At 35.6% G+C, this 21,264-nt stretch overlaps 1 protein-coding gene across 4 annotated transcripts in view; it reads left to right on the plus strand.

The window, feature by feature from the left end:
* LOC148940136 (putative ATP-dependent RNA helicase DDX28) overlaps nucleotides 1-21,264 on the plus strand; it is a 128,449-nt gene that overhangs the window by 103,851 nt on the left and 3,334 nt on the right. For all 4 annotated transcript variants that reach the window (XM_089105935.1, XM_089105936.1, XM_089105937.1 and 1 more), the window contains 4 exons: nucleotides 1,196-1,302; nucleotides 6,825-6,938; nucleotides 9,810-9,967; nucleotides 13,272-13,455. In XM_089105935.1, the coding sequence (XP_088962061.1) occupies nucleotides 1,196-1,302; nucleotides 6,825-6,938; nucleotides 9,810-9,967; nucleotides 13,272-13,455 (563 nt within the window). The remainder of the gene's footprint in view (nucleotides 1-1,195; nucleotides 1,303-6,824; nucleotides 6,939-9,809; nucleotides 9,968-13,271; nucleotides 13,456-21,264) is intronic.

A 21,264-nucleotide genomic window follows, 5' to 3' on the forward strand; every position in this document is an offset into this window, starting at 1 on the left:
CTTGCTTTCTCTTTACTGACTCAATTTCACGCGTGGGGAAGTTAAGGGTAATTGTCCGGGGGGAATTTTTTCCAGGATTGAATCTTCCAGAGGATATTTGCGTGGGGAGGGGGATTATTCTTTGGAGGTGGAGCCAGATATCCTGGCGTTATTTAAAAAACGATCAGAAATTAAATTAAAAAAAGTGTTTTCAGATAAAAGTAAGGAGCAACATTAAAACTTATAACGAACGGAAATTATTACGTATATGAGAGGGGTTGCCCCCTACTCATCACCTCGCTCTTTATGCTGTTTAAGTTTAAATTTTGTCCCAATTCTTTAAAAACGACTCCTGAAACACAAGGGTCGCTTAATTAGAGCAATAAGTAACTTTTTTTAAAGTGCCGAAAAACTTTAGCGTGAAGAGCAAGGTGTTGAGGAGCGGGCAATGTTGCTCCTTACTTTCAGTTGAAAAAACTTATTTTTTATTTAATAATTCAGAGAAGATGATGCAGAAACAGTTCCAATGCAGAAACAGACCAATATTGATAGTAACAGGAGGTTGTTGAGACGAATCGTAGACGAGAAGCTCAGCTTTAGAGAAGGAGATTTGAAGCCCAATCTCATTGAAACCAGAGCAAACTATATTAACTGTATTTTGGAGTACTTGGAGACCATCTGATAGTAAAAGGATATCGTCTACGTAACATAGGTGACTGACATATTTTTGTGGCTAATATTTTTACCGACGGTTCTGATGGCATTATTGAAAAGAGCTGGACTAAGCACAGAGCCTTGTTTCATATCTTTCCGAACAGTAAAGGATTTGCTGAGCTGCCTGCCCTAGCCTCACCCGTACGGACGCATTACCACCATACCAGTTCCATAAGAGACGACAGAGAAAAGGGTTTATTCCTCTTCTCAATAGAGAAAAATGATAATATACTCCTTCCCCGATGCGTATTTGGGGAAGGGAGCTTCAATCCCTCCAACCCCTGATATCTCAGTATATTTACGATTTTCATTTCAGAATCCCCCTCCTCTCCCTCTAGAATTTGGTTCCTCCGAAACATCTTTCTACAGACGTTCCTGGGCCTTCAAGCCGTGCTTTGTATTTGGGGGGGGGGGTTTTTTTGGTTGTTGTTTTTTGTATGGTTTTCGATCCCCTTTTCTAATAATTTATGTATTTCAGTATCTAGCTAATCATCTTTTTTAGGTGTATATGGCACTGACATGGTAGCTCATGTTGTTATCGATGAGGCTGACACAATGCTTGATGATTCTTTCAAGGACCATACAGGACGCTATTTAAGGAGATTTTCGGTAAGATTTTTTGGCAATTGTGGTGTGTCATATGCTATCATGACTTTATTGGATAAATTAAATGAGATTGTTATGCTTTGGTGTGCGGAAATTGGATTTTTTCCCCTTAGGAATGAGTTTTAAAGAAACGGATTTAAACATATTAACCAACATAATTCCCAGGTTTGCTTTACATAGGCTGAAGTTGCAAAATATTCACATGTTTGGTATGTCATTTTTTGCGTACCATTTCTTTGTTTTATCACTATTTTGTATCACTTTTATGCGCGGACCTCCTCCATGGTCTTCCTCAATTCTGAGTATGTATGGTTCTGAGTAGGTTTGTGCGTAAGGGGGTTCCCTTACAATGGGGGCTGATTAATTCTTATACTGAATGCAGATTCTTGTCTTAAATATTGACTTTAATAAAGGTTTTCCGAAAGTAGTTGTGAAGAAAATGAGGGGTTTACCCTTTAAATGCCCCAAAGAACTCCGAATCCCCATAGGGTATCGTATCAAGATAACCATTTTGATCAAAACAGTTGAAAGTCCAACGTGTATGCTTTTGGATTACCATCTAGTCACAGAGGTAAAGGACCACAAAGTTGTACAATTAGAGTGATATTGAAACTTAAAACGAGCTGAAATATAGTCATATAATGCGTCAAACTTAGAACAAACCGAAACTTAATTCACGTTGCTTGGGCAACGTGAAGTAATGCAGCAGTCTTTGGTCGGCCTCGCAGACAGAAATTTTGCCTGAGCAATACAGTGGCTTTCTTTGTTTGCCACCGATTGAATGATGTAGTTGTTGACCCCTCGTTACTTTTAACATTATATGCCCAAAGAAGAACGTTTCTTTAAAAAAGAGATGAAACGTCCTTTGAAAAGGTCTCAAAATGCGTTGTTTCTGCTTAAAACAAACTTTATACTCTAGATCATGACATTAAACTATTTTGTAACTTTTAAAATGCACCATTTTTATGAGTTGATCCTGTATTACTTTGTGTCAAAACATAAAACATAACCTAATCTTTTTTGTCATTTCAAAAAATGCAGTGTATGCAAGTTAAGCTTACGTTACTTAGCCTAAAAAATTGCTTATTTTTTATTTGGGTCTATTTATTGTAAGATCAATATACAAAATACCCAGAGCTAGCAGGGATGAAACAAGAAGTATAAATCAATGGGGTAGAAGGTTTCTGACACTATGCGCAGAATCGGGTTTGATGATTGGAAATGGAAGATTTGGAAAGGATAAAAATCGGGGTGAGTTTACCTAAGTATCTGAGGCTAAAGCAAGTTTAATTGATTATGTTTTGGTGTATATTCGCTGGGATCCGAATTACCTTAATGTGGATGTGCTTAAGCTAGTAGGATCGGACCATCTACCGGTATTTTTAGAAATTAGATCAAGGAGTACTCCCCAAATGAGGGATATTTCAAGTGTAAGTCGTATTTATAATTAAAATGTTAGACGTCAGATACCTAGGGAATGGTCAAGAGAGGAGAATGTTAAATTAAGTGAAGCGTTTTCAGAGAATGGTGTAGCTATAATGCTGAGTGATTTAGAGAAGATAAATAACCAAAACAGATTGATAGAAGAGTTCACGGAGCTTGTACATGAAATAGCAGGCCCAGTTCTAGGAAATAAAGGAGGTTGTAAGGATATAGATTTTTTTTATGAGGAATGTAGAATAAAAAAATTAGAATTGATTAAAGAAATGGAGATTTTGAGGGAAGAGGAAAAAGAGGAAAATAGGTTTCGACTAGTAACAAGGCCTCCATAGCTCAGCCAAAAGTATCTGACCCGAAAACATGGCCTACATACTACAACGACGCGGTCCAGGAAGACTATTCGTTTGACTGCTGGTTCAGTGACGAATTATTGAATGCAGAGAATGAGATCAGTCTCCCAGTGAAAGAGCACAATTAGAATCTAATAACACCCGCATCGAAAGAAGAAATCGAAGAATGCATAAGCGCCATGGAAGGGGGATCAGCACCTGGTATCAATGGAGTCCCAACAAAGATCTTGAAACAATTCCAACTTTTATTTATGCCCATCTTCTTGGCTATCTTCAAATCAGTTCTGGCTTCTGGAGAATGGCCCTCGCCGTGGAAAACATCCTTGATTTTGCCGCTATTCAAAAAGGGAGACCCAGCGGTTCACAGTAATTATCAACTGATATCTTTAGTACCTAGTCTTAGCAAAATATTAGAATAAATAGTAGATGATAGAGTAACTCATTCGTGAGAAAAATATAGGATTTTGAAGGAGGAGCAGGCGAGGTTTCAAGATGGTTATAATGCTGTTCATAGGCTTTTAGTCTCACAGGTCCTTGTAGATAAATATACAAAAGGGAAGAATAGGTTGAACGTTGTATTTTTGGATCTAAAAAAGGCCTTCGACAGTATTGATAGGATTTTCCTGTGCTTAGAACTGTCTTACCAAGACTTTTCGTTAGGATACTAGCTGATATGTATAGAAACACATTTGGTATAGTTAAAGTTTTAGGGAAGGGATTATCGTCGCCGTTTGAAATTAGAAAAGGAGTAAAACAGGGTAGTAGTATTTCGCCTAGGTTGTTCACGTTGTATATAAATGATATTGTTGACCATTTTAAAAAGGTAGGGGCCCCTACGGTGTCACTAGGGAACCTAACGTTATCTCTGTTGCTTTTTGCTGATGATGCGGTGTTGATAGGCAAATCACCAGAGGAGCTCCAAATCTTATTGAGTATATTAGAAGAATATTTACATAGAAAGAAACTAGTGTTGAATATTAAAAGACTGAGATTGTGGTTTTTAGAGGAATTCGTGTGAATAATGATGATCAAAAAGTAGAATTTTATTATAAAGGTGAAAAAGTAAAAGAAAGCAAAAATTTTAAATATTTGGGAGTGACACTTTCAGCAAAAGGAGGATGGAAAGAGCTTGTAAAAGAGATGATTAAGAGAGGGAAAGCAGTTTCAGCTGCCATTTTACGTAATTCAAGGCTTTCAAGTATAAAAGATCTAAAAATGCATAAATATGTTTTTAATTCTAAAGTTTTGCCTACTATCCATTACGGAGCTGTACTCTGGGGGCATGACCCGGCACCAAAATTGGAATCAATTCAGCTGCAACACTTTAAGAGATTAATTGGTCTTCACGTAACGACCCACAATCAAGCAATAAAAGGTGACCTTGGTGTATTTTCGCTGAGAATGATTAGATTAGCACAGATGATCCTGTACTGGCTAAAAGTTCTAAGTCTGCCAGAAGATAGGTTAGCAAAAGCAGCTTATGTGGAGATGCTACGGTCGAAGCGTAAAAGATCGCGGCTGTACCAAATACAAAATGTTTTAGATGGATTAGGAGTATCATATATTTGGAATGAGGGGCTAGGACCCTCAGATCAGGGTGAGTCGTTTTTGGCTATGATTGTAGAAATAATAAAAGAACAGGAAGTCCAAATGTGGACCCAGGCAGTTAAAACATCTGAAACATTGAAGTTTTATTCCCATGTAAAAGAGATATTTGGATTTGAATGCTATTTAAACTAGGATGACCGGGGGAGACATTGAGGACTTGGTTTCGGATCCGAGCGAATTGCCTGCCACTAAAAAATAGAAAAAGAGTATTTGAAAGAAAAAGGATGGCCCCAGATGCAGATGTGGATTACTCTTGCCCCAGATGTAACCTAGTTTACATCTGGGATGTGGGATGTGGTTATATTGAGGATGTGGCCCATATTCTCACCGAGTGCCAGCAACTTTCTCTATTAAGGTAAATGTATTTTGAGGGTGTTAACTTGGAGTTCCCGGGGATCCTGAAAACGACTGTAAAAAGGACAATCAGGCAGTTATGTAAATATGTAAATGAAGCATTGACATCAATGAGTGAAACTTGATATTTTTTTGTGGAGTGTAATTAAGAATACAGTTCTGTATGGCCTGTTTTTTTGGCTTATAATAAATTATTATTATTATAATTCTGTCTGTCACCGAGTGATTGCCACATAAGTGCTTCAATAATAATTACAAAACTATTATTGTATAAATATCTTCGTAGCCAATTGCGTGAAAAATTGAAGACACATTTTTGTAGCCTAAAAGTTATCTGAGAGTAAGAAAAGGTAGTTTAGTCAGCACATATTTCTAATTTTTGCTGCTGAACATGAACATGATTTACAATTCTTGCTTACTAGTCATTCTTCGTTATAGGAGAAAAATCACTGAATGATGAAGTTAAGCGTTTTCACTAAACTTCAACAGTCTAATATATTAATTTTTTTAATCTTCTAGGTTCTACGCATCTGTCTACAAAATTTCAAGTTGAATCTGAACAATTTGATTCGAAAGTCACAAGTTCTAAGTGATAGGAGCAATTTTTGGCAAAAGTTAGGGAAGGCTGTTATCCCTCTTGTAGCCAAGGCCGTACCCGGAGGAGGGGTTTGGGGGTTTGAACCCCTCCCGAAATGTTTTTTTGATTCGTAAAAACGTAACGAAAATAAATATAAAAAAATTTTGTATGTGTTTTTTTAGTTTGTTTGTGTAACCCCCCCCCCCCCCGGAAAAAAATTTGAGTAAAGCCCCCTCCGAAAAAAATTCTGGGTACGGCCTTGCTTGTAGCCATCATTCTTTTTTCCCATTTGCCCAACGTACTTGGTTCGTTAATCCCAAATTGATTGCTAAAAACAATGTTTCAAGATGTTTGTTAAAAAGTTAGAAGTGGAGGGGAGCGAGTCGGAGAGGCTGTGGCCAAGTTGCCATGGGCTAGATATGTAACTGTAATCATAGTGGCTTAAATTTCCTAAATGATTTTGTCTTAGCAAGCAGCAACGCATTCACATTTTTCGTACTAAAATATATTTAGAGGAAATGGATCATTTGAATAACGTGGGAATACTACCCCTTGGACGACGTGGTCCATTCTCCCCTCCCACTGAAGACAATTTTTTTCTAATCTTTTGACCATTTTAGGTCGAATTATGATCTAAAAATTTTAATCCGATCCCGTATGAGACTACGGGGTCTCTCGGGACAAGTCGAACCCTGAAATAGATGGTCCGTTTTGTTCATTTAAATTTTTCTGGGATTTTAATAGTATTGACAGCTAATTTTACATGACTAACCAAAAGGCATATCGGACGAAAAGCATAAAAAGGGTAAAAGTAAAAATGTACATTTTCTTGTAAGCATCGAAAACTGATTCTTATTGTATAATGGATAAATACTCGGTTCAAGTACCCTTTGTTCACCGTAAGGCTCTCCTATTGGTAACCGGCCGGAAGTTATGAACACTTACCAATTGTATAAGGTGAGATTCACCTTAGTAAGCTTTAATAAACTTAACAAACTATTATTAATAAAATATTAATTAACTTGTACTTATAATTATTACTATTAATAAACTATTGGGAATATATTTGAGTGTATATCTTGACCAATTTGATACTATTGCTAGTTTTCCTAATTTTAAATATAGACCTTCCTTTTCAACAAATTGCTATTCTAAAGTCTTTACTATCCTTTGTTTAAGTTTGTTTTCTATTTTAGTTGCAGATGGAGAATCCGACAGACGAGAATTCAGTGAGAACTGGAGCCCAAGTCACACTAGTAGGAGCTACAGTTCCAAAAGATCTTAAAAATATCCTAGCTGATATATTACCGGTACTTTTTCAGGCCTTTTTTGGTCTTTTCGATGATTTTGCTTTCTAAGGTCATTTCAGTACCTTTTTTCAACTGAGGAACCAAATTTCGCTTCGGCAGTCGAATCTTACGTCACTTGATGAAAAAATCTTAGTGATTATTCAGGTCATTTCTGTTTTGGATCAGAGTTGATAAAAATCGTCTTTCCGACTAGTCAAATGTGCTATTAGTTCTCTACTTTAGATTGGTCTTCAATCGAATTTTTTTGGGAAATTTCTTTTGGAATTCACTTTAGTTCTGGCCTATCTGCTGGAACTCTTGTAGTGATGTTGCTTGGTTCATTTTTGTTATCTAAATCTGCCGTCTTCTGTCAACACCTTACATTAATTTTTCAATGTGAAAATCTTATGGCGTGTCAATTAGTGTAAACAGGTTCAGATCAAGTCGAGAAATTACAAAAAGTATTGGTTTTAATGTTTTTTCTTATTGAAATTGCTTATGAAGAACTTAAATTTCTCTTGGAAAAATTCTAGCTTCAAGATGGAAATTTTTACGAATAACGTAAGAAAAAAAGTAACTGAAACAGTAAAAGAAAAAAATTGGTAAGTTTACAGTAATCTAAACTAACAATCATTTCCCAGACTTTGGCAAAACAATACGCTCAGTATGGGTGTCCATAAGCTGAATTTTTTTTTTTGGGGGGGGGGGGGCTTACCTGGTCTAATCGGCACTTCCTATGCTGTATAATAGAAATCTCAAAACAAAACATAAGGCAGCATCATTCAGCCAGGGGCCCATGACACACAGTTGTGTTGTTTGGGGGGAGGGTCAGTTGCCCCCCCCAATAATTTGGAGAAAAAATGATTACATAACCCACACCCCTTGACTCTCCGGATGTAAACCCTTGTCCGTGCAATAAAAATACAATAAAAAATCCCTCTTGCCCGTACAATAAAAATCCTGGAGCTACGTCCCTGAATACACTAGCGAGCTGTCTCCTACATGGGCGTCAAAAACCAGGGTGAGCTTTATGAAGGTAAACACTATAATGATTCGGATATGATTAGTCTTTATATTTATACCCACAAATCGTTTCCTTCAGGAAGTGAACTTGAAAGCAATATTCCTCCTTCTACATATGTTAGATTCGAAGCTATTAATAGAAATTTCAAATTTGCAGAAGATGAAAAGGTAAATCCATAAGTTTTAAATTTACTAAAAAGATATAGGATAATACCTACTGTGACAACAAAAGAAGTTATGGATATCTTAGCCCTCAGCCCTGAAAAACAATTATACAGTTTTTAATCTTGGCCTTTTTCATTGGTTTTCTACCCTACCAGCTTTGATTTTTTTGAATTGCCCCAAAAAAATGTATGATGAGGCCTGAATAACAACAAAAAAAGTTATGGATATCTTAGCCCGATATTTACGATTCTTTCTCGGCTCTGAAAAATAATTACACAAATTTTTGGTTTTGGCTTGTTGATTCATTGTTTTTTACCCTGTTTTTCTTGTTGTTTGTATATATGTCCAATTTTTGTGTTGTTTTTTGGTACTGAGGACGGACTGTAAACGTGTTCCAAAATACGTTTAAAATATTTTTAGTATTTTAACAAACTATTTTATTATTAATAATTTATTATTGATAAATTTCCTAAATACTTTTTTACTGTTGTTAGTCTTATCCAGTTTTTGTGAACTTAAAAATCTTTGATTTTTCTTAAAAAGATACGTTTGTTGTACAGTTTCAAGAATGCTGAGCTCTAGCGAAGTTTGTAGATCAGCTTTCACCTTAAATCATGTAGAATTGTAGTTAAATTTTGAAATCTTGAAGATACTTTTTAAATTTTCGTAGTCCTGAATTTCAATTGAAAAACATTGGTCAAAGAGTTCACTTATCGATAAAAGAAGGGTCTCAAACAAAAAAGGGCTTAAACTGAAACGCACAATGCTCAAATGTCAACTTCTAAGTATTTAAATTTGATATTACTTGGTCGTGATGAAAATTGTCGAAATTCCGAATTTTTGTTCTAAAACCAGGCGTTTGTGGGTAAAGAAGTCGACCTCTGTGTCTCATAGAAATCGCAAATCGATAAAGATGACCCACTACAAGCATGTGTTGTATTTTTATAAAAACTGTGAATAATTTGTGTGGTTGGGATTAAATTTTCATTGAGCTATGTTGAAACGGACAAACGAAAAATTTCCATTATGTAAATAAATAACTTAAAGCTAATAAAATGGAATAAAATTTAAAAGAATATTCTAGTCTTAATTTTCAAAGAAAAAAAAATCAAATATCAATAAAGACCAATGTTTTTGGTGAAACATTCATGCAGAAATTAGAATCGGCGCAATTTTCTTCATCCTCCTCCCCCACCCCCACTTTTGGCCATGAAGGTCTAATTATATTTGGGCCATCAATGCCCTCCAATTTACTAACTCAAGTGTTTTAACATAGACAATCTTTGAACATTGATGCTCAAAAATAGTCCTTGAAATTTAAGAAAGTTTTGCAATTTCTAGGATGTAGTTGCATCAATTAATATCGAAGCGTGCAAGCAATATCTACGTTTACATGTAATAATGCCACAAATCAAATAGTCAAGGCTGTAGGGGAAGGGACTATGGAAAAAAAATTGTTTTTAAATAACCGAAAATTTTTAATTGTATGTAATTTTTCTTGTTCCTTCTGAGTAGGGGGGCCTACAGAGTTAGTGGCACTGTCTGTATTTCTCTATTATAATATTATTGCCCTTATTAGTTTCTTTTAGGATTTTTTTCTTGTGTTTTCCTTATTCATGTTTTACGTTTTATTTATTTACTTCTTTGAATGATTTTTATTTATGTTATTATTGTTACACCTGTATTTCTTTTTCCTTGTTTTAGATTGATGCCCTAGAAGAAATAAGGAGCCCGTATACTCATCGCATTATGCCAAACGTTACACAAAAGTTTCTTCGGATTGCCATGTTAAAAAAAGGTGATATCCTTCTTGACCTCGTTCGCCAAGACTTCAAGAAGAACCTTAGAACGCTAATTTTCAGGTTGGCTGATTCATTATTAGTTAATTAATTTATTCATTAATCTATTATGGTTGCTGGGGGTCGTATAACGCAAATTCTACATAGAATCAGTTAATTGGTACAAATGTTTAAGAATTGAATAGACAAATGTATTTGAAATAAATAATTTGAAACGAAAAATATTTGAAATAGTTGCTATAAAGTATTTGAATTAAATAATAGCATTAAAGTGTAATTTGTGTTTATAATTTTATTATTATTTAATTCGTTTTCCTTACCTCACGAAGTTTTTCGTTTATTTGTCACAATTGCTTCTTAAATTTGTGAGCCATTTATCGATTACTTCCGATGATAGTGCAATAATACAGTAGCATAATAATATACTGCTAATATAATAATAATAAAATAAATAATATAATATTAATATAAAAATAGAATAATAGCCTGTAATTGGGGCTATTGAGAAGGAAACATAAAGAAAATAATTCTTAATTGGTAATATGCAGAAAAATTGCAGTTAATACATTTTGAAGGCGCTTCCACTATACCCCCCCCCCTAAATGTGCAAATATATAGCCCAAATTATATATTTCCCATGCCTTTTGCCATGCGTCGTTCTTATTTCAACCAGTGTAACCGCAAATTGAATCGGCGCTGACGAAATCAAGAAAGTCTGACCACATCAAAGTGATCAAGTCTGATCACAGTAGCAGGATCAAAGTTTTGAGTGTTTGTCCTTAATTAGTCCAAATGAATTATTTTCTGAATCTAACATCAAAGAAATATAGTTATACCAAATAAATAATAAGGAGGTGCACTTTTTTTGGGATCGTATTTTTGCGCAGGGAGGGGAGGGAAACTTAACTATCATCACCTTTTTTCTGAATTCTCATAGAATTGTCCACGACATGACAATATATCAAATAGTGGATTTCTTCTATCTCGGAAAGAGGTGAATGTAACTTTCAGGGCTGGATATAAAGACCAAATTAGAGCGTAGGGCTAAATATTTCCTTTGGGTTCCTTTTGCCACATCTTCCGTACTTGTAAGGTTTTAGAGAATTTTTTTCAAAATTTAGAAGAAAAATAATTGTTTTCAGGTTTGGCATAGAGTTAGCTTGTCTTAGACTGCAGGCCTTATAAAGACAGTTTCCAGGGTTTTATCAATATTCTAATCTAAATCTGAATTTTAGTAAAAGTAGTGAGAAACTATCTTATAATTTCCAAGCCTTTCAATTACGGATGCAGAGGAAATGTGAGATTTAGAATATCTTTCCGTGCCCTTATTTGTGTTGCAAATGGATATCTAAAAGGACATTGGAAAATACCTGCTTAGTCTTTGAAACTGGAGCGTCCAGGAATGGGGATGAAAGAGTTGGGTACCTAAAAACACCGTCCTGGAACCTAATTAGGGTGGTTTTTTGACTCCTGAAAATTTCAGTCGGTTGGCTCAATAACTTCTCAACGTGGCGAGGAGCCGCTATATTCCAGGAATTGGATGTACAGTTTTGGAAAAAGTATGTTTCAGGGCTTCCCAGAGACCCATACTCTGCGTAGTGTTTCTTATAAAAAAAAGACACGCTAGTTAGACGTAAATCAGTATGGAATCATTGCATTCTTTGGACGGCTCATATCTCCTGAGCAGTATTATTCTTACCTCTCTACTAAAAAAAAAACAAATTATAAGACAAAAGGGAAAAGCCTAAGGCAAAAACGTAAAGCTCAAAACTTATCAGGGCCAGTTGTCATTAACGAAGCTGAACCCTCCTTGTTTGACCGTCTCAGGTCCTTTTCAAATTTTGTGATGGTATAAGATGGATTAGATTGAAAAGATATATTGGAGGTGACCCACTAGCGTTACCTATAGTAAAGGGCCATAAGGCTTTGATGTATTATTATTTCTTTTTTTCTTTTTTTTTTCATGAAAGGGGTGGTCATATAAACTTCGGAGAGGACTCATTCGAACGGAAATCGAAAGTTCTAGTGCCCTTTTTAAGAGTCAAAAGTGTTCGGAGGGCAAGCAGCCCCCCTCCCGCACCATCATTTCCCCAAATGCATCTGATCAAATTTTTTAGGTAGTCGTTTTATTCTAAATAGTCCAAAGGTCAAATAACTATGCCTCTAGGGTTGACAAAATCTCCATAACCCGTGGTGCAAGGTCTGTAAGGAATGAAAATTGCACGTAGTTAATATACAAGGTTTTTTATTGGGAAAAAGGTTATGTTTGATCCTGGATCTCTAAAAAGGCTTGGGTATTAAGATGAAACTTTAATAAATATTGAGAGGGGTGCCAAACGCAATTAAAACACTATTTGCTTGCTAGTTGTCAAAAGCGAATACCAGCAATATCTAACGAACGGCTGAGGGCATTAAGTTGAAACTTTCTATGTATGTTGAGGAAATGAAAAGGAAATGGAGAGCAACCAATCCTCCCTCCCCCCCCCCCCACTCGTTGCTCTTTTTACGCTCCCTCTCTGCTCAATACTGATCGAAATTTTGAAATTGTTGTTATTTTTAAGCTAGACAAAAGGTTTAAAAGCTATGCCTCTGGAGATGCCATCCCCCAGCCCGGGAGCAAGGATAGTAAATTAATAGGCAAGGATAATAAATTAAAATTTTTGATTCTGGATGTATCCGAAAATGCTAAGGGTATTAAGGGCAAAACTTTGGAGAGTGTTGAGGGGTATGTTAAACTAAATCAAAGGCAAAAGTGCATCCAGTTTATCAAAAAGGTCACTGTTATCAAAAAGGCTAAATCAAAAGATACTGTCTATATTCAAGTTATCAGAAAGGCGTTTCTGCTATATCTTAGGAATGGGTAAGGCAATTAACTTGAAACTTTCGGAGCAACTACTACTGCAACTGTTCGTAACATCGACTTATTTTTATCTGCGATTGTCTTCAGGAATTGCTGAGGTGGATATTGAACAAAATCAAAACACAGAATTTCTGACAATTTTTGGAAATTTTGAGGGATATTGAACAAAATAAAAGCACGGTATTTGCATACTGGTTGTCGAAAGGAGTATCAGCAGTATCCCAGGGATGGCTTAGGGTATTAAGATTAAACTTTGAGGGCAGGTTCAGGGGAAAGTTTGAAAATATTCAGAGGGTAGCAAGCCCCTTCTCCACTTACCATATATAGAAGCCCCCCCCCCCCAACATGATTGAATTTTTGAAAAAAAAGTCATTTGTTCAAAATAGTCAAAAAGTGTACTAACTGTGCCTCTGGTGATACCAAGCCCCCCCCCCCCCCATAACCTTCTGGCTAAAGGTTGTAAATTATGCAATTTGGTCATTGTTAGTGTTTTTTTACTCTTTTTAGTAACAAGTCAGATACATGTGACTGGATAAATTTCTACCTCAATGAAAACGGAATACCAACATACAGTATAAGTGGAAACACCCCTAGAGATGTAAGAGCTGACGCATATGAAAGATACAAACAAGGAGAGGGTAATATCATATCGTGCACTGATATTGCTTCAAGAGGACTTGACACTGTTGATGTAAGTTTTTTTGGTCTTTAAGTGGCTTTTATTTATTATTTACCTGAAATAATGCTTAAAAATGACTAGATACCCTTTTTTGTAGCAAGATCCACTCCACCCCCCGTAGACTTTGAAAAAATCACAAATTTGACCCCTTATATATCTTGCAGAATTCCCCCCCCCCCCAAAAAAAAAAGATTAAAAAATATATATTAAAATTCGTGAGTTGACGTTACTGCAAGCCAACACTGATTATTATGTCAGCAGGTGTAATATTAAAAAATAATTCATCTATAATTATTAATAGTGTGGTGTTTGTATTAGAAATTCCATTATCACCATAGCCTTTATAACAGAAAATTGTGTCAGAGTCTTACTCAATCCTGATGAGAAGCTGGGATTGATTTGCTCTCAGCTATTTGATTTCTGTTCTGAGTCCCATTCTGAGGTCTCAAATCATAGAATAGAACAGTTTTATTTTTATACAAGCAATCATAGTTTAGAATAAAAATTCCAATCAAACGGCGCTAGTACTTACAACGAAAACAAAGAAAACAGGAGAGTATAAATTATTAAACACTGACATTTAAAAAGGAACGAGCAAATTGGCGAAACGGTTTGTTCTTGGAGTAGGCAATTGCAGTTGCACTTTGTTAGCTGACCTTGTGTTTATTTTATTCCTCATAACTGGTGGTAGAATTTCTATGTTTTTCACTGCTAAGAAGAAAATGGCAAAACTTGCAGATCAAACCCAAACGACGCTGGTTAAGGGACGGAAGTTGTAGAACAGATAATGCCAATTCATAACTTACATATGTGTCTGAAAGAATAACTTTAAAGGCTCTTTTTTGTAGTGACTCAAGTTGATCGCTTAGGTAACTTGTCTTGTTGACTTGAGGGTCCCATACAGGGCAAGCATACTCGAGAATTGGTCGTATTTATGTAAGATAAAAATAACCATTAAAAAATCTACTGTAATTTTTGATGTGGGATTTTCCTTGAACACTTCGTTTTCGCTTCTTTAAAATGTATATGTGCAAGTCTTGTGACTACTTCACCCTTCCTGTACATCACAAGGAAATTAATTGAAAACTGCACCAAGGACAAATGAAAGGCCAGCTCAACAGAAGGGTCAAAATTATTCGTTTTGATTGTTCATGTTTTAGTTAATAATTGATATTAAATAAAGTAAAAATACAAAAATTGTACTTCCTGGCCAAAGGCTCATGACATGGAGATCAGTACCATCGGTTTGGGATAAAAAGTCTAGTGTCGTTTTTACTTACTTGCTACTTACATCCCCGCCCAGACCTAAATTCTGGCTGTGTCCACCTTTAATACATAGCACCATATACAATAATAATAATAATAATAATAATAATGGGCTTTACAAAATGAAGCGGTAAATAGACTTTTTTCATGAAAATTGTTTGAAATTACCTCATCTGTTAATATTTATTTACAGCTAGGAACTCGACAAAAGTATTTGTTAAAACCACGAAAACTCATTGACAATTTTGACGGGAGCTGTGCTTGAAAAATGCTTGCCAACCAGAAAGGCGACATTTATCAACCTGTGACTAATGAATAAAACTAGAAAGACCAAATACCCTGCATTATATTGGTATTGTAAAGACTTCGAAAGAGGTAGCTAGGGTAAACAACCCCTTTCTGGGTAAACTATCTTTGACATTTAGAGAAAATTAGTAAAGCTAAGCAAAACAAATCTTACAGTGGTAAGCTAAAATAAGGAGTCTCAAAACGTCTAAAAGTTTCATCCCCCTACCCCTACTTGGATAAACTTTTGGGATAAACTTCCTTTGATATTAAAAGGAAAGTTCCTTTTAATATCAAAGGAAGTTTATCCCAAAAGTAATTTTTAATCCTATATTTGGTGTATTGTTGCCTTCATGGCTACCTTCAGTTGAGACTCTGTTGAGGAAGAATTTGTTGTCATAGGTTTGGATTGCAAAGGAAATTTTGCTGCGTTTTTTATCCTAGGCTTCATGTTTCACTTATTACGATCTTACCATTATCTCTATTAAACAACACATTTCTTTGACAACACTGACGAACGATTCAAATTTGTGGACGATTTGTCAGCTTTGCTGAAATACCTCATTGAGAAATCTCAAGTAATTCCTCAGTTTGATAGTGACCTAAAATATAAATTCAATGATCAGTGGAGTACAAACGGGGTCCATGTTAATGTGAAGAAGACAAAAGTGATGCGCTTCAATCCTCTAAAAAGAGATGTTGCTTGCCCCGACCCCTGGTACCCAACCATGTCGACTGCAGTTGTCCTTGGTGTGACATTCAGTGACAATTGTTCGTTTGGGCCACGCGTCACGAATCTTGAGAGAAACGGCAACTACGCGCTGCGATCCTTAACCTCATTGCATCGATTGGGGTCTTCTATAAAGCAATTGCTGATCGCGTACGCGTGTTGCGTACGCCCTCTGCTTGAATACGCGTGCCCAGTTTTGGGGCCTGAAGTGCATAACATCGACCACCTTAATGATGAACTTGAGACAGTGCATAAATGAGCCCTAAAAATCATTCTAGGAATCAAATATGTTACTTATTATTCAGCCCTCGTATCAGCTGATGTGCAAATTTGGGCACTCCGTTCTTTCGAGTGATAAACACTGATCCCTACTACCCCCCGCCACCACAGTCAACAGAAACACACGCCACATGAATAAGCTGGAACCAGTACGCTGCACGACAAACCGTTTCAGCAATCCATTCGTTCCTTTTTTTACTAGTGTCATATATTGTTGTAAAGGGTTGTGTAATTTCAACAATATATATTGTTGTAAAGGGTTGTGTAATTTAGTTGCGATGTCAGCCGTGACTACGACAGCTATTTTTATTAAATGAATCTTGAAATCTTGAATCTTTAAAGTTTTGGTTATTTTTGGCAATCTCCGTGAGTTTTCTAACTTCTGAAATTTCACGTATACGTCGCTGATCAGCTTGGGTTTTCTCTTTGCCCTTATTATAGAAAGAGAGGTAGCGTTTCATAATGGGAAAACTTTGATGCCATACTCTGAGAGCTTATGCCCCAGCATATATGTTATGCCCTTAATATGCAGTAAGTCGCGGTTGCTTCATGTTCTTTCCGTTGCGTTCTGAATCGAAAACTATTTGATCAGCTATTCTCAAAAGGAGGATTGGCGTGACAATGAAGATCAGGAGGATCAAAAGCGTGATTGGACAGACATTGCGCTGCTGATTCCTTCTTTGAGATTCCACATCTAGGGGGTAATTTTACCCCCTTCCTGTTGGTAGGCCTGTATAGAACATGGTAAAGAAACAAAACAATTATTAATTACAATGATAAAGGGTATTATAATATTAGTTATTTCTAATGATTTCTGATCAATAATCTAGTGACTTATGTGCTGATTTAGTGATTTTTTTTTCAAGAATCTAGTGATTTTTTCTCACCGGGTGGCAACCCTGTTTAGTAGCGATAGAGTGCATCTTTTGAGTAACTGCGACTATGTCGTAGCGACTTCATAGTGAACGAATTTTGGAATTTCGAGAGGGGCATCTTTGCTGGCCACTAGGCAGTTAGCAATTTTTAAGTAATAGTGAGGAAAACTAGAGACAGGATAGAACAATTTTAAGCGGATGAGGAGTTAATACTCTCCAAAATGTTTTTTTTTTTGCTATCTTGGAAAGAATCCTGAGATATTTCAGATACGCCCTTTCGACAACATGGATGCACATAGCGTATTTTGATTTATTCTAGCCAGTATTTTCGCCAATACTGGTCATTTCAAAATTATTCTGCCATAGGCATCGAATCCCTTATTTTTGTATTTTCTCGAAACTAAGGCTCATAATAAATTTTCTCAAACTTCTGACCTATCTAAATTGTTTTCTTAGGCCAGAATATACCAGGACGACAATTTTCCCGAAAACAACGATTTCTACTAACCTTCAAACTTTTGGTTTTCTTTTTTAAGGTTTTGGAATTGTTGTAATCCCTTGTCAAAATATATATAAACATTTTTGCAATTACCAGTTTTTTGCTCTTTACGCAACCTAATGTCTTTTGCTCATACTATGTCTTTTCAAGGATAGTCGATTATTAAGCAAGTCCAATTTCTAATAGCAAATTCTACTACTCCTCAAAATTATGGTTTTACAATTGAATGTTTGTGAATTATTGCAATTTCTTGTTAAAATATATACAAATATGTTTACAATGACCAGATTTTTGTTCTTTAGGCAATTTAACGTCTTTTAATACTGCCGTCTATTCAAAGATATTTGATTATTACAGTTTGTTTGTTTCCTAAATTTAGGTTTTTAACGAATTTTACCAGACTTCTCACCTATCTAGATCGTTTACTTATGCGAGAATATCCCAAGATACTGATTTTCCCGAAAAAATGTGAAGCCGTTTTCGAGAACTGAAATATACAATTATTACTCACATATATATATATATATATATATATATATATATATATATATATATATATATATATATATATATATATATATATATATATATATATATATATATATATATATGGTACCGGGAGACCGGCGACTATGCCACCGGGCCCCGGCACGCGGCAGGCTTCTGAATCCCTTTTTTTATGTCATGACGGTTTACCACTGGTTCGATACAGCCACCCTAGGAAAATGTGATTTTGTTTTTGGAAATTGACGTACTGGCATTTTCTGGCCTGAAAAAACGATTGGCCATGAGTTTGAGAAAATTTGGCAAAAGCCTTAATTTTGCAAAAAAAAATCATATGAATAACGACATATTTATATAGATTTTAATATTACGTCATTTAACCCCCAGCAGTGGTCGTATCGTTTTTAGTATCTGTAACACATGCAAAATTACAAAACCGAAAAAGCTAAGCATAAAATACCATATGTAATGAGTCTATTTACAAAAGGTGTTTTGAGCAGTTTCACATTACCTAGAGGACAAAAACGTTAATTAACTATTGCTCAAAATGAAAAAAAACTGGACCATCAAATGAAACAAGATCAAGAGGTCAACCCGAGAAATGTAAATTCACAATGGGTGGAAATTAACAACCTAGACCATCAATGTGACAAGACCAATCCGAGAATCTAGAGCAAAAAGCATTGGAAAACGTTTGAAGTAATGATAAACGAAAATGAAGAACAAGGAAATATACGGTTAGAAGATGAGTGGCAGCGAGAATCAGTACGTGTCAAAAATGAAACTGAAGAGCTAATTTTTGAAGTCTTTTTCATGAAAAAAGAATATATCCTTTTGGGTTTTTTTTTTCTATAAAAATCCATAGTTTCGCTTGCTATTTGTGTGTCGAGAAACTTTGTCAACAATATATAATCCTGAAACAAATAGTATTGTTTAATTTGGTTTTATACCTTCTCAAGTTAACCTGAAAAATAAGACTTACCACCATCCCCCAAAAATCCTATCTATGTTCTTTGACAACCTGGATACACTTACCCTCAGCCCTGGAAGGAGAAGCCCTGGAAGTTTTTACTTAGTTCCCCCAGTCGTTCTCTAGATTTTGCTGAGGTGTATTATTTGCAACAATATAAACAGTTTTTTTTTTTTTTTTTTTTTTTTTTAGTTTTAAAGCATAATGGGCAAACTGCATAAAAGTGGGGGGTTGATATAGAGACATACTCACTGGACCGTTCTGCTATGCTGAGCAAAACGGCTGTCTCAAAGTTTTGATTGGATGAGTTTGGAAAATGAATGGGCTTGGGAAGACTGCTTGCCCTCCAATCACTTTCGACTTTTTAAAAGGGCACTAGAACTTATAATTTCCAATAGAATTAGCTCCTTTAAAAATTTTAATGATATTGCTAGCTAATATAGAACGGTGCTGCCTATGATATTGCTTATTTCCCCTGTTGAAAACCTGCATACGTAGAATTGTTTTTGTTTAATCGAAACTCCCCCTAAGCGTTCCCTAAAAGTTTCACTTTAATACCTTAACGTCATTAGTTACAGTAACTGTAGTGGTAGTATTAATAATATACACGTAGTGCCTTCTACCTAGTTCAAAATCCATCACAAATTTCCCTTAAAGGTCTAACTTAATAATATAAGCCGTTCCTGAGATATTGTTTTGTCACCTTTTTGAAAATCTATATACTAATAGTTCGTTTTAATTTAGTTCAACATCCGCCGAAATATTCTTTGAAAGCTTCACCTTAATACCCTTAGGTGGTATAGTAGCAGTTGTACCATTAGTATCAATATATGCATATCACCTTTTGTTTCTTCGACATCCACTTTAACACACACTGAAAGTTTCAGCTTAATGCCGTCAACCGTTCCTGAAGCATTGCTGATGCGTCCTCTTGGCAACCTGTGTCGGCATAGTTTGCTCCGATTTAGTTCATTATAGTTTTAATACCCCCGAATTGTTTGTCTTAGTACCCTTAGCTTTGGTAGCAGTAGTAGTATTATCAGCAGTAATAGTAGTAGCAGTAGTAGTCATAGTAGATTTATTATAGTCTTAGCCATGGCTTTAGTGGCAGTAGTAGTAGTATGAGTAGAAGCAGTAGCAATAGGGTGCAATTATTGTCTTTTGGTTTGCTCAACATCCCCCACAACAAGTTCTGAAAGTTTTAGCTTAACACGCCCTATTGACAACCTGAATACAGACGGCTTGTTGTGATTCATTTCACCTCCTCCCCCCCCCTCTAAAAATTCACCTTCATACCCTTTGGCATAGTTGTAATAGTAGTCACAGTTGAAGTATAATATTACTAGTAGTTGCATCAATGGTAATAACACTAGTACTAGTAGCGGCAGTAGTATTAACGCAATGCCTGTTGTTCAGTTGAGAAAATCTCTCTCATCAAGTTCCGGAAGTTTTGACTTTTTAATACAATTAGCCGTTGCTATGACATTGCCGATATGTTCTTATGATAACCTGTATATTTATATACCTCTTGAAATCTTCATCTTAATGCTCTTCGCCTTACAAGTAGTAGTTATAATAGTAGTAGCAGTAGTAGTAGTAGGTATAGCAGTGGTAGCGGTATTAGAATTAGTAGTACCGTGCACATATTGCCTTTTGGCCAATTAGTCTTCCCCTTTAAGCATACTCTGTAAGTTCCAACTTAATTCCCAAATCTATTCTTGAGATACGCTGTTTTGGCAATGTGCATGTACATGGTCTCCTTTGATTTAGTTCAAATTCCCCCTTAATATTGAAAATGTAGTAGTATGGTTGTAGTAATAGCAGTAGTAGTAGAGTGAAAATATTGCGCTTTTGGTCAATAGTTCTTTTTGGAGGGGGGGGGGGGAGCGTATTTGAACCCTGAACTATGGTAGTTGACTTGGCTACTATATTGAAGTAACAGTAGTTCGGACAAGGTTTGAACAGCGAAAGTTTGCTTCATTGTCAGTAAGGCAACTTTCAGATGACCTGGCATAGTTTTCGGAGGAACCTAAATGTTTATCTTTAGATATACTAACACAACCCAAAATTCTAATATCCATTAGGGAAATAACCATTTTTAAGCAGAGGTGGTCTAGTTGGGACAGAAGAGGCACTCGTCATGGGTGCAGAAAAAAAGGGAGCAAAATTTCGAATAAATAATCTAACATTTATGATAATTTTGTAATTTTTGAAATTTTATTCTATCAAAATAAAGTAGAGGGCGCAGTTGGCAGCAAATATAAGTAAATTCAATCCGAAATTTTTATTTTTCCAATATTTTTTTTCCCATAACAAGTAAGAAAAGTCAGATTTAAATCAATAAAAATTGATTTATAGATATAAACTAAATTATCTTAATAGATAATTTATTTTTAGTTTATCCTGATAACTT

The sequence above is a fragment of the Artemia sp. Qi Xiang Cuo genome, chromosome 20 (genome assembly GCF_049724085.1).
Source record: "Artemia sp. Qi Xiang Cuo chromosome 20, ASM4972408v1, whole genome shotgun sequence".
NCBI classification, from domain to species: domain Eukaryota; kingdom Metazoa; phylum Arthropoda; class Branchiopoda; order Anostraca; family Artemiidae; genus Artemia; species Artemia sp. Qi Xiang Cuo.